General features: G+C 49.8%; 1 protein-coding gene across 1 annotated transcript in view; it reads right to left on the minus strand.

Moving 5' to 3' along the window:
- The window catches only part of PKP1 (plakophilin 1), a 48,266-nt gene that overhangs the window by 31,922 nt on the left and 3,854 nt on the right, over positions 1 to 12,490 (minus strand). The window contains exon 2 of the mRNA XM_047076447.1: positions 5,564 to 5,670. Within this exon, the coding sequence (XP_046932403.1) occupies positions 5,564 to 5,670 (107 nt within the window). The remainder of the gene's footprint in view (positions 1 to 5,563; positions 5,671 to 12,490) is intronic.

A 12,490-nucleotide genomic window follows, 5' to 3' on the forward strand; every position in this document is an offset into this window, starting at 1 on the left:
TTGGTAAAGATGATCTCTTTCTCTGCGTCAAGGACAAGGATCCTATCATGTTTCTTTCTGGCAGGTCCTCTGTAGTACCTGGCCCAGAGCCCTGCCTTGGCCCAGCCACATGGCTAACTGGGGAATACTGTGTTTGAGTTTCTCATGCCCTGTGGAAGCTTCATACAACCCCAGCCCTCTCACCTGTAAAAGAAGGCCACCCAGGGGGCTTCGGGCTTGAGGTGGGCAGGGTCAGTTCTTCTCAGGGTGACGGTCCCTAGCGTGTTGCCCATAAAACTCTGTCATGGATAGATTATCAACTACTGACATGTCAGTTAGGCAAGTTCAGCTGAGAAAGACTTGCTAGTGAATATTGGATTAATTTTCCCTGGTTGTACTCCGGGGGATTCTCACTCTCAGGAGCACTGGCCTCGATTTAACTGAGCACAGTTGAGTGATTCAATATGGTGGTCCTCAAGGTATCTCTAGCCCAGACCTCCTGGCTGATGATGCTTGGCATGGCTTCTCTCTTCTGCGAATCAGCTCCTGGGCAGGATGGTCTAGTACAACCCACAACCAAAGAACATTTCACTTGATGTGACTCCCAGAACACTTGAAGCTAAAGATGTGCTTCCTGATTTATAAGCAGGAAAACGTTTTCAAGTTGGAGCTGATAGAGAAGGAGATTATTGTCTTAATCCAGAAACATTCTCTGGAAATCAAAATTGTGCACTTGCCTCAGCTTCATCTAGGACAAACCCCATTTACAGCTTGGGAATGGAAGGGCTGGGCCTTCCAGTGCCTCAAGCTCTCTGCCCCTCCTCATTCTGGTCTCAGCTGACCCAGAGGAAGGTATTCAAGGGACCCATTCTGAGGACCCCTCACAGGAGTCAAACAGCTTCCATGTTCTCACCAGAGGTGGCTATGGCCTGAGGTAATTATGTTTGGGCCCTGGCCTAGTAGAGGAGCCCTTTAAGGGAGGCTTATTTTTATTACAAGGAGTGTGTGGGAAGATACCCTGACCCAGGGTTGCCAGATTTGGCAAATAAAAGTACAAGATCTGAATTTCAGGTAAACAACAAATAATCTTTTAGTATAAATATGTCCCAACTATTGTATTTCATTGCATTTTATTTGGTATCCCTGCCCTGACCCTATTAACCCTTACAGCTGAGTGAATTCTGCTTGAGTTTAGGAAGGGAAAAAATGGCCGCTCTCCTGCTTCTTTTGAGCTAGGCTGACTCCTCAAGGAAAGAGCAGGTTTGGTTGGAGGACAGGAGGAGGGAGGAAATTAAGGGATCCAAACTCACAGATCTCTTGCAGGTCCCTACAACATGGTCGTGGTGTTAAAATATTGAGATGCAAAACCAAACGAAACCAAACAAAAACCCCATATAAAAAGACCATCCAAAGTCTGGAGTAATGAAAACAAAACGGCATTAGATTAGGAGTTAGGAGGCCAGGGGTCTAGTCTGCTGTTGCATTAACCAGCTGTGTGACCCTCGATGAGTCTTATATCCTCTCCGGGCCTGGGTATCCTCAGTTGTAAAGCGTAAACCTCATTGGGGCCCTAATATTTCACAAGTCTGGTTCTGAGAACTGGAGCAGAATAGCAGAGCCTGTTTACCTGAGAAACTGAGCAGTAAGGATAAGAACTGCCCCATCCTTTGGCCCATCTCACCCAGCTCCTCCTTCTCCCTGAGGTTGGGACCCTGGGGCTCCTGCTGTTCTCTAGAAGGTACATGTCTCTGAAGGAGGAGGAGGTTGGAGTGGCCAGCAGAGTGTTGACTGGACCAACGACTTTCTTTGGATCAATCTTTTCTTTTCCTTGATGCTTTTTGTGCGTCTCACTAACTTAATGTTTTAAGTCCTATTTTATTATAAGACTCCCTCTGTTCAATGTTCTTAATTTGCAATATCAGCGACCCTAGATTCCAAGTGGTACAATTATATATTATATATAAATTATAATTTACATATATACTTAAATTAGAAGGCTATGGCTGATATAGGGGCGCCTGGGTGGCTCAGTCGGTGAAAGCGTCCGACTTCTGCTCAGGTCATGATCTCACTGTTAGTGGGTTCGAGCCCCGTGTCCGGCTCTGTGCTGACAGCTTGGAGCCTGGGGCCTGCTTCAGATTTTGTGCCTCCCTCTCTCTGCCCCTCCCCTGCTCGTGCTCTGTCTCTCTCTCTCTCTCTCTCTCAAAAATAAATAAACATTAAAACAAATTTTCTTAAATAAAAAATAAAGAAGGCTATGGCTGATATAGAATATAAGGTAAAATCAGAGGGTAACACCATTGCTTTTTAAATATTTTTAGAACTTTCATTTTGGAATGGGCTGCAGATCCTTTGCATATTTAAATAAAATAAATGCTTCATGGGGACAGATCTTTGTTAACTGAAGTTCATGTGGTATTTGTAATTGGAACACCCGACTCATAAACCCTCTCCCTTGCCTGGGGCCCTGATACTCAGGGTAAGCAGCGCAGCCTCAAAGCAAATGGCACAAAACCTGGAACTCCAAGAAGACGGTGCCCCCAGATTCCTGTGGAAAAGCAGCCTCCAGCCCTCTCTGCATAAGGAGTGAGGAGTGAGGTGCTCAAAGTGGTTAATATTGTTTCCGGTCAAACCCAGGCCATGCATGACAAGAAAGAAACGAGACTGGTTTTCTCATATGGCTCCTAAAAGGACACTGACAGTTGTATTTTCTTTTTAAATCTAGAAAAATCTAAAACAGGTATCTGGGGATCTTTTGAGCAATGGCAGAACTGCCGCAATATTCCGGGATATTCCAGGATTCAACTTGTCTTTTGACCTCCATGCTTCTCCCAACTCGACGGCAAGTTCACTGAGGCCGAAGGCAGATGAATCTCTTCGTCTGTGTGTCCGCAGCGCGCCCAGCTCCCTGCCCCGCCCTGGAGTTGCTCAATACGAGTTGGCTGACGGAGGGAACGTGAAGTATATGCAGGGAACAGTCCTTCGGCAGCTTTCAGAAACTGCCGAAACCCGCTGACGAGGCTTGTACAGACCCACCGCACCTCACCCTGCTCCCCTCACTCCCTGCTTTCTGCCACCATGTTGGTTTCACCAAAAGAGAGGAGAGGAAATCGTGGTGAGATTATCTCACCGCCACAGGCCTGTATTACCTTTTGTCCCTCTCTCCTTCTTAAGTCCTGGCCCTGTTTGGTTTTGCCCAGTCCTTGGCTGATTATATGCCTGGCTCCAATATCAATTATTCCATTTCCTCCCTTCCTCACCCCCTCCTTCTGCCAAATCCTCATGTGTGCTCAGCTCTTTGCCGTTCCCATAGCCCCTCCTGAACTGAGAGGAGACAGGACGTGCCTCAGCAGCTGCCCTGACATGAGTCATGTCTGAAGTACCGCCAGCGAAGACGGAGCGAGAAGGGTTGGGCCTTAGGGTGCGGGAAAGGGAAGGAATTTTAATGGATTGTCAGAAAATAGGTGCGGGGAGGGGCGGGGCTGGTTTGGGAGCATTAGGAGCTGCTGAGATTGCTGAAGATTGAGTTGATTAGCCAGAAGAAATGCCCAACATGGGCCGTGTGGAGAATTTTTTTTTTTAAAGAAACACCTCTGAAAGAGTTCCTTTGCGGTTCTTGGTGACAAATTTCCATGTGTAATGACCCCACACTGCCCATCTGATAACACTTCCCCGTTACTGTAACACCAACCTGTGGGTGAAGTACACACACAGATAGCTTTGTTCCCACTTTACAGATGAGAAAACTGATACTCAGAGAAGTTAAGAGGTTTATCCAAAGTCACAGAGCCACGGGAGTAGCAGAAGCCAGGCTAGAAGCTAAGCTTTCTAGGCTCTGAGGTGTAACAAAATATACATGACGATGTGTAACATCTATCCTGTCAGCATGATTATTCATTCTGACTACTAGTCTCCTCCAGTGATCTGCCTTCCCTGGGTCTCATATAATCCTTTATACTGCATTACTAAGTCGTTTTCTCTAAGTCAGATTCTGTCTGGTCATCACTCTTGGTGTCAGAGCACTTGATTCACATCTGAGCCTTGATCTGCCGGCTTATGGGCTCAGTCAACTGTCCATATGTTGCTCTGAGGGTATCAATTGACATCAAAAACTCAGGAAAAAAATGGGAGGGAAATACATTTGCAGGAAACCTAGTTAACGCCTCCCTTTAGTCCCTAACCTGTAACATGCAAGAAAGACAAATACTCCACAATTAGCCCCAGCAAGAACTTAGTAAGGGAGGATCACACTGACAATAAAAAGAACACCCAACTCGTAAACCCTCTTCCTTGCCCGGGACCCTGACACTCAGGGGTGACATCTGTAAGCAATATGACCTCAAAGCAAATAGCACTGAAACCTGGAGCTCCAAGAAGACAGTGCCCCAGATTCCCATGGAAAGGCAGTCTTTAGCCCCATCTGCATAATGCCTCACAAAAGAATTCCCAAGAACCATACAGGCTAATGTTAAAATTAGCAAAAATAAATGAAAGTCATAGAATGTGGAAACAGGGAGAAAACTTGGGTGTCACTTAGCCCAATACCCCTGATTTTGGAGTTGAAGAGAGTGCCAACGCTGGTTTGTATGGTTGAACCAGAGCATTTACCACAGACCTTGGTGCAGAGGTAGGGCTAAATAAATATTTGTTCAGTGATGGATGGATGGGCATAGTGATTTCTTTGAAATCACAAAGAAAGACAGTGACAGGGCCAAGATTAAAGGATCTAGAATAATCTCTACCTGTGTTCGTTTTAAAACTGACCTGAAGACTAATTATCATCAGTTTTTTTTTCCACGCACATTATTTCACTGAATCCTGATGATAACCTCACGAGGACGACTTTGTTATATCCATTTTATATGTGAAGAAACTGAGGCCCAGAGGTAGAATTATCTTGCCCAGGGCCACATGCTCAGTGAGTAGCAGAGCTCCGATTTGAATCCAGATGTATCCAACTTACAGACACTCCACACCCAACTTAGGGCTCGAACTCATGACCCTGAGATCAAGAGTTGCATGCTCCACCAACTGAGCCAGCCAGGCGCCCCTGTCCAACTTATAAACTCAAGCAATGCTCCATTCCAGCATGTGCCCTCTTATCCAAGAGTCACTGCAGGGGACATGCTCTCCTAGCCCCAGGAGACTTCTAGAGCATTCTCCTTGGTCATCAGCACATATTGAGCAGAGAGGTCCCTTCAGGAGTTTCCTAGCAACATTTAAGTTAATCCACAAATGGACCTCAAGAATTCAAACTTCTCTCAAATCCATGATCATATCAGACATTTTGGAAAACGGACTTAAAAATATGCTGTTTTCTTTATGCTTTTTCTACAATGTTCTCATGTGGGACATTTGGAAATATCCAATCAGCCCAAACAGGAGCCTGCACTAACAGCCATCTATGAAATAATGGCCAAGCAAATGGACCTGGTCATGGTTGGTGGGCCTCACCTCATGGACCAAAGCAGCCCCCTTCCACCCTGTATAACTCTTCTCAGCAACCAATGCAGGTTTGCTCCGCCATAAACCCTAAACCACTCCCCAACACCCCAGGTCTTTTTGAATGCACGCAGCTCCTTACCGGATATCCCCATGAGCCATTCCCCGCCTGGAACTTGGAATAGTAGCTGCTCCGGCTGGTGGTCCCATAGTTGTTGTAATTGTCGGCCAAGCCATCATACATGGAACCTTGAGGACAAAGGCAGGGCGTTAGGACAGTGATGGCCACGCTCTTCACTCGCCTCTCCTCCCCACAGCGCCGCCTCTGTATCCAGGTACACCATACCCCATGGAGGAGACCAGGTGTGAGCTCTTGAAGGAGCAGGATAGGAAATGTATCATCTACTTGCCTTCTCCGTCTCTCCACTCTACCTCCTCCACAGCCAGGGCCGAGGAAGGGCCCAGGCAGACTGCGGCAGGGACAGCTCTGCAAACCAGCTGAGCCCTTCCTGGGCTGACTAAATGTCTCCCTGGGCTTGGGGTGACTTGACACCTACAGGTCAGGAGTTGGCCTGGAGGGCCTCGGAGCACCGCCATTCCATTCAAGGGAATCACGACTCCGTGTTCCACAAGGATAAGCTTCCCACTGGGGGAAGCCTGGCAGGATCTCAGCATTCCAGGTCCAGAGTCCCAAGGTCAGGGCCACAGAGCCGTGAGGGCTGATTAGAGGCCAGTTCAGGGCAGGACTCTTGTTTCAAACGTCAGCCCGGCCCCCAAGAGTGACAAGGTGATCTTTTGTCCTTTCCTTCATCCTCTAGGTGCTCCAGATGGTGAAGTGGGGAGGGTGGCCATCAACCTCAAAGGCCCCAGTGAGGATTAATTAATGTTTTCGGAGTGCTTGGAGACCCACAAATGATAGGCTCCGCGAGAGGATAGAGTGTCATTAGGGTTATTAGCGGCAAAATGGCTTTGAATCACAGAAATCGGAACTGGGTTTTGGGCTGCTGGTAGGGCTACCTTCCCTTCTCCCCTTCACCAGATGGCAAGTGGCCTCCAAAGGATCGTCCCAACGCTGCAAAAGCTAGTCTGTTCGCTGTCTCACTGTCCTTGAAACACGGCTGACCGTGACATGGCCATGACTTTGCTCATACTGTGTCCCTTGCGGAGTCTGCCTTCCCCTATCAGTCACAACATTCAGATCTCACCTATTTTTCAAGGCCAAGCTCACGACCTCACCCCTTTGCGGAAGCCTCTTCTGACCAACCCTGCCCGAGGCAATCTCTTCTATCTCTAAACACACAGTGCCCTGCTGTCTGTACCCTGACTCACATCACTGTCCCATTCCCTACACTGGGACCTGCATGAGGGAAAAGTCATGGCGGTATGGTCTGGACATCCAGAGCAAGGCTTGCCCCACACTCTTATTAGATGATGAGCCCTCTGGGAAAAAAGGAAGGTGGGATCCAGTGACAGCCTCCTAAGGGGGAGGGCCACTTCTTTTCTCTGAAGTGATGGTCAGACTCCAGCATCTGAAACCTTGTCTAGGGGGAAGGGTTTGACAGTGATCTTTCCCAGCCAGATTAGCTCCTTCCCCATCCACCATACCCACTCAGACTCCCAAATCTTTTGGGGATGGTGGGGGGACTGGAGTATCCGGGCTGAGGGCAGATGGAAGAGCAGAGGGGCAGCTTTGGAATGTGGCAGGCGTCTCTGCGTGGTGCCACCTCCTCTGTCGAAAGCCAGCCATATGACCACCCCATAGCACACAGAAGGGGCACTGCCCCTGATTACCACTTCCCCATCATGGAGGACCAATAGGCCATTAAGGTTACTGGCTGTGGCAGAGACAGTTTGCCCTGGGAGCCTACAGGTGTTGACCTTGGTCTTGGCTCTGACATTTGGGCAAATCACTTGCTCTCCCTGGACCTCAGCTTCTTCTGTAAAAAGAAGGGGTTGGCTTCTATACACCCCAAAGGCCGCATACAGCTCCAGTGTTCCATGACTATATGATTATAGTAACCCATGCCCCATGGCATTCAGAGAAGCTTGTAAGGAAGACGGGGAGACATCAAAGGCTACACCAGCACTTCCTTTGCTGCCTGCCTCAGGTCCTCCCAGAGGTGTCCTGCAGGCCCAGGCCTGACTCCTGACGGGGACTCTCCCTGAGCCTCTGACCTACTGTAAGCTCCTCTATTGAGCATACACAGCTTGTTCCTCTCCCTTTCTCAGGAAGCTGTACCCCCTGCCCCCGAAAGGCTGCCTTTGTTAGGAGGAGTCTGGAAGCAATCTCATGGGCTCAGACGCCCAGAAGCAGCTTACACCAGGGAAGGGGCTGCAGCCAGGACCCTAGGCATGCATGGTCAGGCCCCGGGGCAGCTGACAGCAGGTCTCGTCTGACTCTCCTCCATCCGGCCTACTTCTATCATCCCTTCCAGGGTTTGGCAGGCCAGCGTTCACTTGGCTGTTGCCCCATGAGCAGGGATCTCTCATCCAAGGGCAGGTGTGGGTCAGCCAGCTGCTGTCAGATGGAAAATTTGGGGTGGTGATGGAGAGTTCTATGGAGCCCCAGGGAGGCCTTCTGCCAGGGAAGGCATCCCCGGGAGGCTCAGTGGAGGGCAGGCTCCCATGGGGCTTCTACTCTTTCTCAAAAGGGAATCTGTCAGCAGTGACATCACTCACCCTCTCGGTCATCAGATGAAGCATCTTTTCCCTCTATGCCCTGCACCTGCCTGCCTCCCTCTCACATAATCTTCTCCATGTGGGAGGTAGGGAGTTCTCTGTCATGGAGGCAGGGGTGAATAGGACCTCTGGAATGTCCTATAACTCCAAAGCCAGTCCCTGTGTCCTAGTGGTGACTTTAGTGATGGCAGGTGTGGGCTATAGCACTCCCTACTGGGGGGGCCAAGGTCTCCAGGTCCTTCCAGGTGGCTCCTGAAGGCACCCCCTAAGATCTGTCTGCAACTGGGGGTCAGATCACTTGACTCCCACCTTAAGATGCTTTGCTTGGCTTCCTTGTGAGAACGAGGCTGCCATCACAACAGCCAGTGCTGCTTCTCTGGAAGAAAGGTAGCTGCACTTGGGGGCCAAGGTTCTGAGGTAAAGGAGGAGTCCAGAGAACTTACCTACCTGAAGTCACACTCCGTATTGTGCCCGATGACCCATGAGGTGCAGGAAGGAGGTGAGCTCTGTTCGTAAGAGCGCTGCTCCCCTCTCCTGACCCTAGGGTGTCTGGCTGGTACACACTGCCTTTGGAAAGTCAGGCTCAACACCAAGAACATGGGGGTTCTCAATGACAGTAATAGTAATAGCTCTGAAAGCTTTCACTTCTCCATCTAGTCCTCTGACTTCTCCAGAACTCATTTCTAAGAAGCCTTTCCTGATTAACTCTCCCTGGTCCCATGACCCTGGTTGACTGCCTCCTTGGAATAAGGGCACGGAAAGGTGTAATCAGTTCTCCATCTCATGACTGTGCCAGTGTCCATCGTCATGTACTTTGGGCACTCACCGAGGCAAGAATTGTGTCTCTTCTTTCCCTGGGATCTTGGGCACAGGGCGTGGCTCTGGGCGGGGCTGGGCCGAACCTGGACTGAGCTGGCCCTTTTTGTCAACCAGTTCTCCTTGCCCACCCCTCATGGTGGAGGTGCTTAGATTTCTGGTGCCTAGAGGCTCCACATCCCCCAAATTGCAGCATGGGATCAGGGTCCTTGAAGGCTTACTCAACCAGGCCCTCCTCCCACCCAAAGAGGTCCTTGGGGGCAGTTGGGGGGGGCGGGTTTGCTGGGTAATCCAGGAAGACAGAGTCTGAGAACAGCTTTAGAACAGGCACAGCCACCTCCTTGAGGAGGATTCTTGGTGTCAGGAGTGGTAAGGGGAGGTGATCCCAGCACCCAGCTCACCCCACAGAATCACCCCTACTCTTGTATCTGAGTGCTTGCATTTCCACTGTTTTCTCTAGAAGGGCACACACGCCGTAAACAAAGATGGTGGCTTCTCAGAAAAGCCGGCTGCCGGCTCAACTTGTGCACTGTCCCCAGGAGACAACCCACCCACAGAACCCCAAGGTCAAAGAGCAGATGTCTCAGAGAATGTATCGCTTTCTTCGGCATACAAGCAATTCCAGCGGCTCTGTCCACACAGCTTGTCTCAGCTTGTGTCAGTGTTTCAGGGCGTAAAGCCCTCTCAGAAAATCTACCACTCACACCATCAGCGTCCCTGGATGCTGCTTCCCTTTGGTGCCTGAGATGATTATCTGATTCTCTCTTGTGTCATAGGGGCAACCCAAGCTTTCTCGCCTACCGAAGCTTTGAAAAGAGAGGCAGCTTCTTTGTTAGGATATATGGACTTCTCTCTCCAATGAGGACAGGCAAACCTTTGCAGGGATGACTCATCCTTTTCCACCTCCAAGCTTTCAAATAGGTCACACCCACCGCACCTGAAACATTCTTTCTCTTCTTCTCAGCCAAACCCTCTCCCTGCATTCAAAACCTTGCACAAAAATCAGCTTCTCCTACAGATGACTCCACCCAGTGCTCTGGGCACTCCAAAGTGCACCCAGCTCATGGCACTCTAGCGTAACCATGCCAGCTTTCTGTCCAACTGTTCTACTCACTCCGCGCTGGTTTGTGTGTTCCTTGGAGTGTGGCTTCTGTACATTGTGTGGGTATGTGGGTACGTGGGCGTGTGTGTGTGTGTGTGTGCACGCGTGTGCACCTATGGGCCCTTCTCCCAGAAAGCAGGCTCTAGATGTCCCCATTTAGGCTGGGAACTCCCTGAAGTGAGAGATCTCCTGCTTGTACTAGATCGCCACCCCACTCCTGACCCCAGGACCAGGGTCTACCTGGAGAAGGCACTCATGATCAACAGGCTGCCCTTAGGGACAGAGGTCATCTGAAACCTCTCTCCTCCACCCCTCCCCCCCGCCCCAGATCCCTCTCCCTTGCTAGTCAGGAAGGTTTGTCCCACAGCACACAGCCCTAGATGTAGATCTACGGTTCGATCTGTGTCCCTTAAGGTCGGTCGATGTCTCTTCTGGCTTCTACACTGTAAAGTCCATCTGTTCCTCAGCACAGAACCCTTGAGAAAGGAAGCAGCTCCTTACCTTCCAGCCCTGACAACGTCTTTCTCTCACCCCCTGAAATCTCTTCCACCTGTGGTGCTCCGTCAGGCTAGGCCCATAGCAAGAGGAATTTAAATGAGAGAATAAGAACTGTCAGAAGATACTTCTAGCACGATCTCCCTCAGAGATGTTCAAGATTGGGCAGTTTGGACTGTGCCCATGTGAACGTTCAGGTGCCCAAGGGAGGGGAATGGCCAGACACCCTCCCATTTCTTTCTGCCAGGGCCAGCTGGGAGCACTCTGGACGTACATCTCCTATCCGGATGCTTTCATGAGCCTGAGGTGGGCAGAGAGTTCAGCACAACCGCACCAGGCACTTTGGCATGGTTCTTACTCTTCTTCTGGGCATGTGTACAGAGCAGAGATGCTGCTACAGCCTGTGTCCGCTCCTCTCCCTCACTAGCACATCTGCTTCTCTTTCTGATCATCTGTTCCTGGCCACCACTAAACCCAAGGATAGGGCAGAGAGTGGGAGCATCTTGTAGGGACAGGACTGGCACAGAGGGCAGGGCAGTGGTCTAGTGTGGGCAAAGGTCAGAACAGGACTCAGCCGCCTGGCTGGGGATCCAGACTAAAAACTTGTCTTCAGCAATTACCATGTTAGGTGTCTATCCATCCGTGTGTGTGTGTGTGTGTGTGTGTGTGTGTGTGTGTGTGCATCCCATGGGGCTGATCTTCATGCTGAATCTAAGTGTGAGTGAAAGATGGGGACCGGAACAACCATTCCGTAACTTTGTTGCCCATCAGAATTGCCTGGGAACCTTTCAGAGTCCTGATGCCCACACTGTCCCCCATGCTCACTAAATCAGAATCTCTGAGGGTGGGACTCAAACATTTGCATTTTTTAAAATCCCCAGGTGATTTCGATGCAGAGGCAGGTTTGAGAGCAGCGGACTGGATGGCTTTTGGTATGTCAGGGTGTTTACAAGAGGGAAACCGTGAGTGACACACAGTGAGGAGAGGAGCCTTTTTGCAGGACAGCTGCAGCTGGTTTGGGGGGATGGCCTGCAGAGGTAGGGAGTGACACCATCTATTTCCAAAGACTGTTACCCATCACGGCACATGTTGGAAATGATATAATCCAATCTCTTACAGTTGCAGAGACCCAGAGAGAGGCAGTGACTTGCCCGAGATCACACAGCAGTCAGCAATCCATCCAGGTAGAACTCAGATCTCCTGACACCAGGCTGGACTCTTGCCCTAGCACGAATTGCAAGGTGGTGTGTAAGTGTGTGCGTGTGTGTGTGTGTGTGTGCGTGTATACACATGTGTATGTGCATGGGTGTAGGTATTCGTGTGTATATGTGTATGCACACATGTGTGGTGTGTGCCTACAGAGAACTTCACATGAAGATATCTAACATTCTGCCATCTTACTTTGTCCAAACGTCACACACCTTCTAGCGGTCATACCTCATGGCAGGGGTAGTTGCCAGATTTTTAGGTCTGGAACAATTGGCTTCTTGATATTTACAATTTGGTGTGTGGGGAGAAACATCGATTTCTATATTTTTTTAATCTCTGCCAACGAGCTTCGCAAAGGAGCAGGCTCCAGGGAAACCACATTTGCCATGAAACATTCTGGAATACTTGGCATTTTTGCATGTGTTGTAACAGGCAAACGGAAAGTCTGGTAAAACCTGAGCTTCAAGCCAAGATAGGTTGTAAAGAAACAGGAATTGGTCCATTTGAAGTTTAATTAGGATGTTTTGCGGCTGGAATAAGCTGAAGCCCAGACACCCTTCACTCGCTCCCGTGCCAGCTTCAGTCCCAAGAAAACAACCCCAGAAGTGATGCCTGTTTATGGTCTGCGGTCAGGAACAGACAACTTTCAAGAGGGTAGAATGAGCAGACCCTCACACAGGCAGAGGCTTATGCTGAGACACAGTCAAATGCAAATACAGAAGTGCCAACAAACCTCCACCTGTACACGCCACGGCCACCAAGCCAGCA

The sequence above is a fragment of the Lynx rufus genome, unplaced genomic scaffold (assembly GCF_022079265.1).
Source record: "Lynx rufus isolate CCGP_SWC_20201006 ecotype Redwood Valley unplaced genomic scaffold, mLynRuf1.p SCAF_15, whole genome shotgun sequence".
NCBI classification, from domain to species: domain Eukaryota; kingdom Metazoa; phylum Chordata; class Mammalia; order Carnivora; family Felidae; genus Lynx; species Lynx rufus.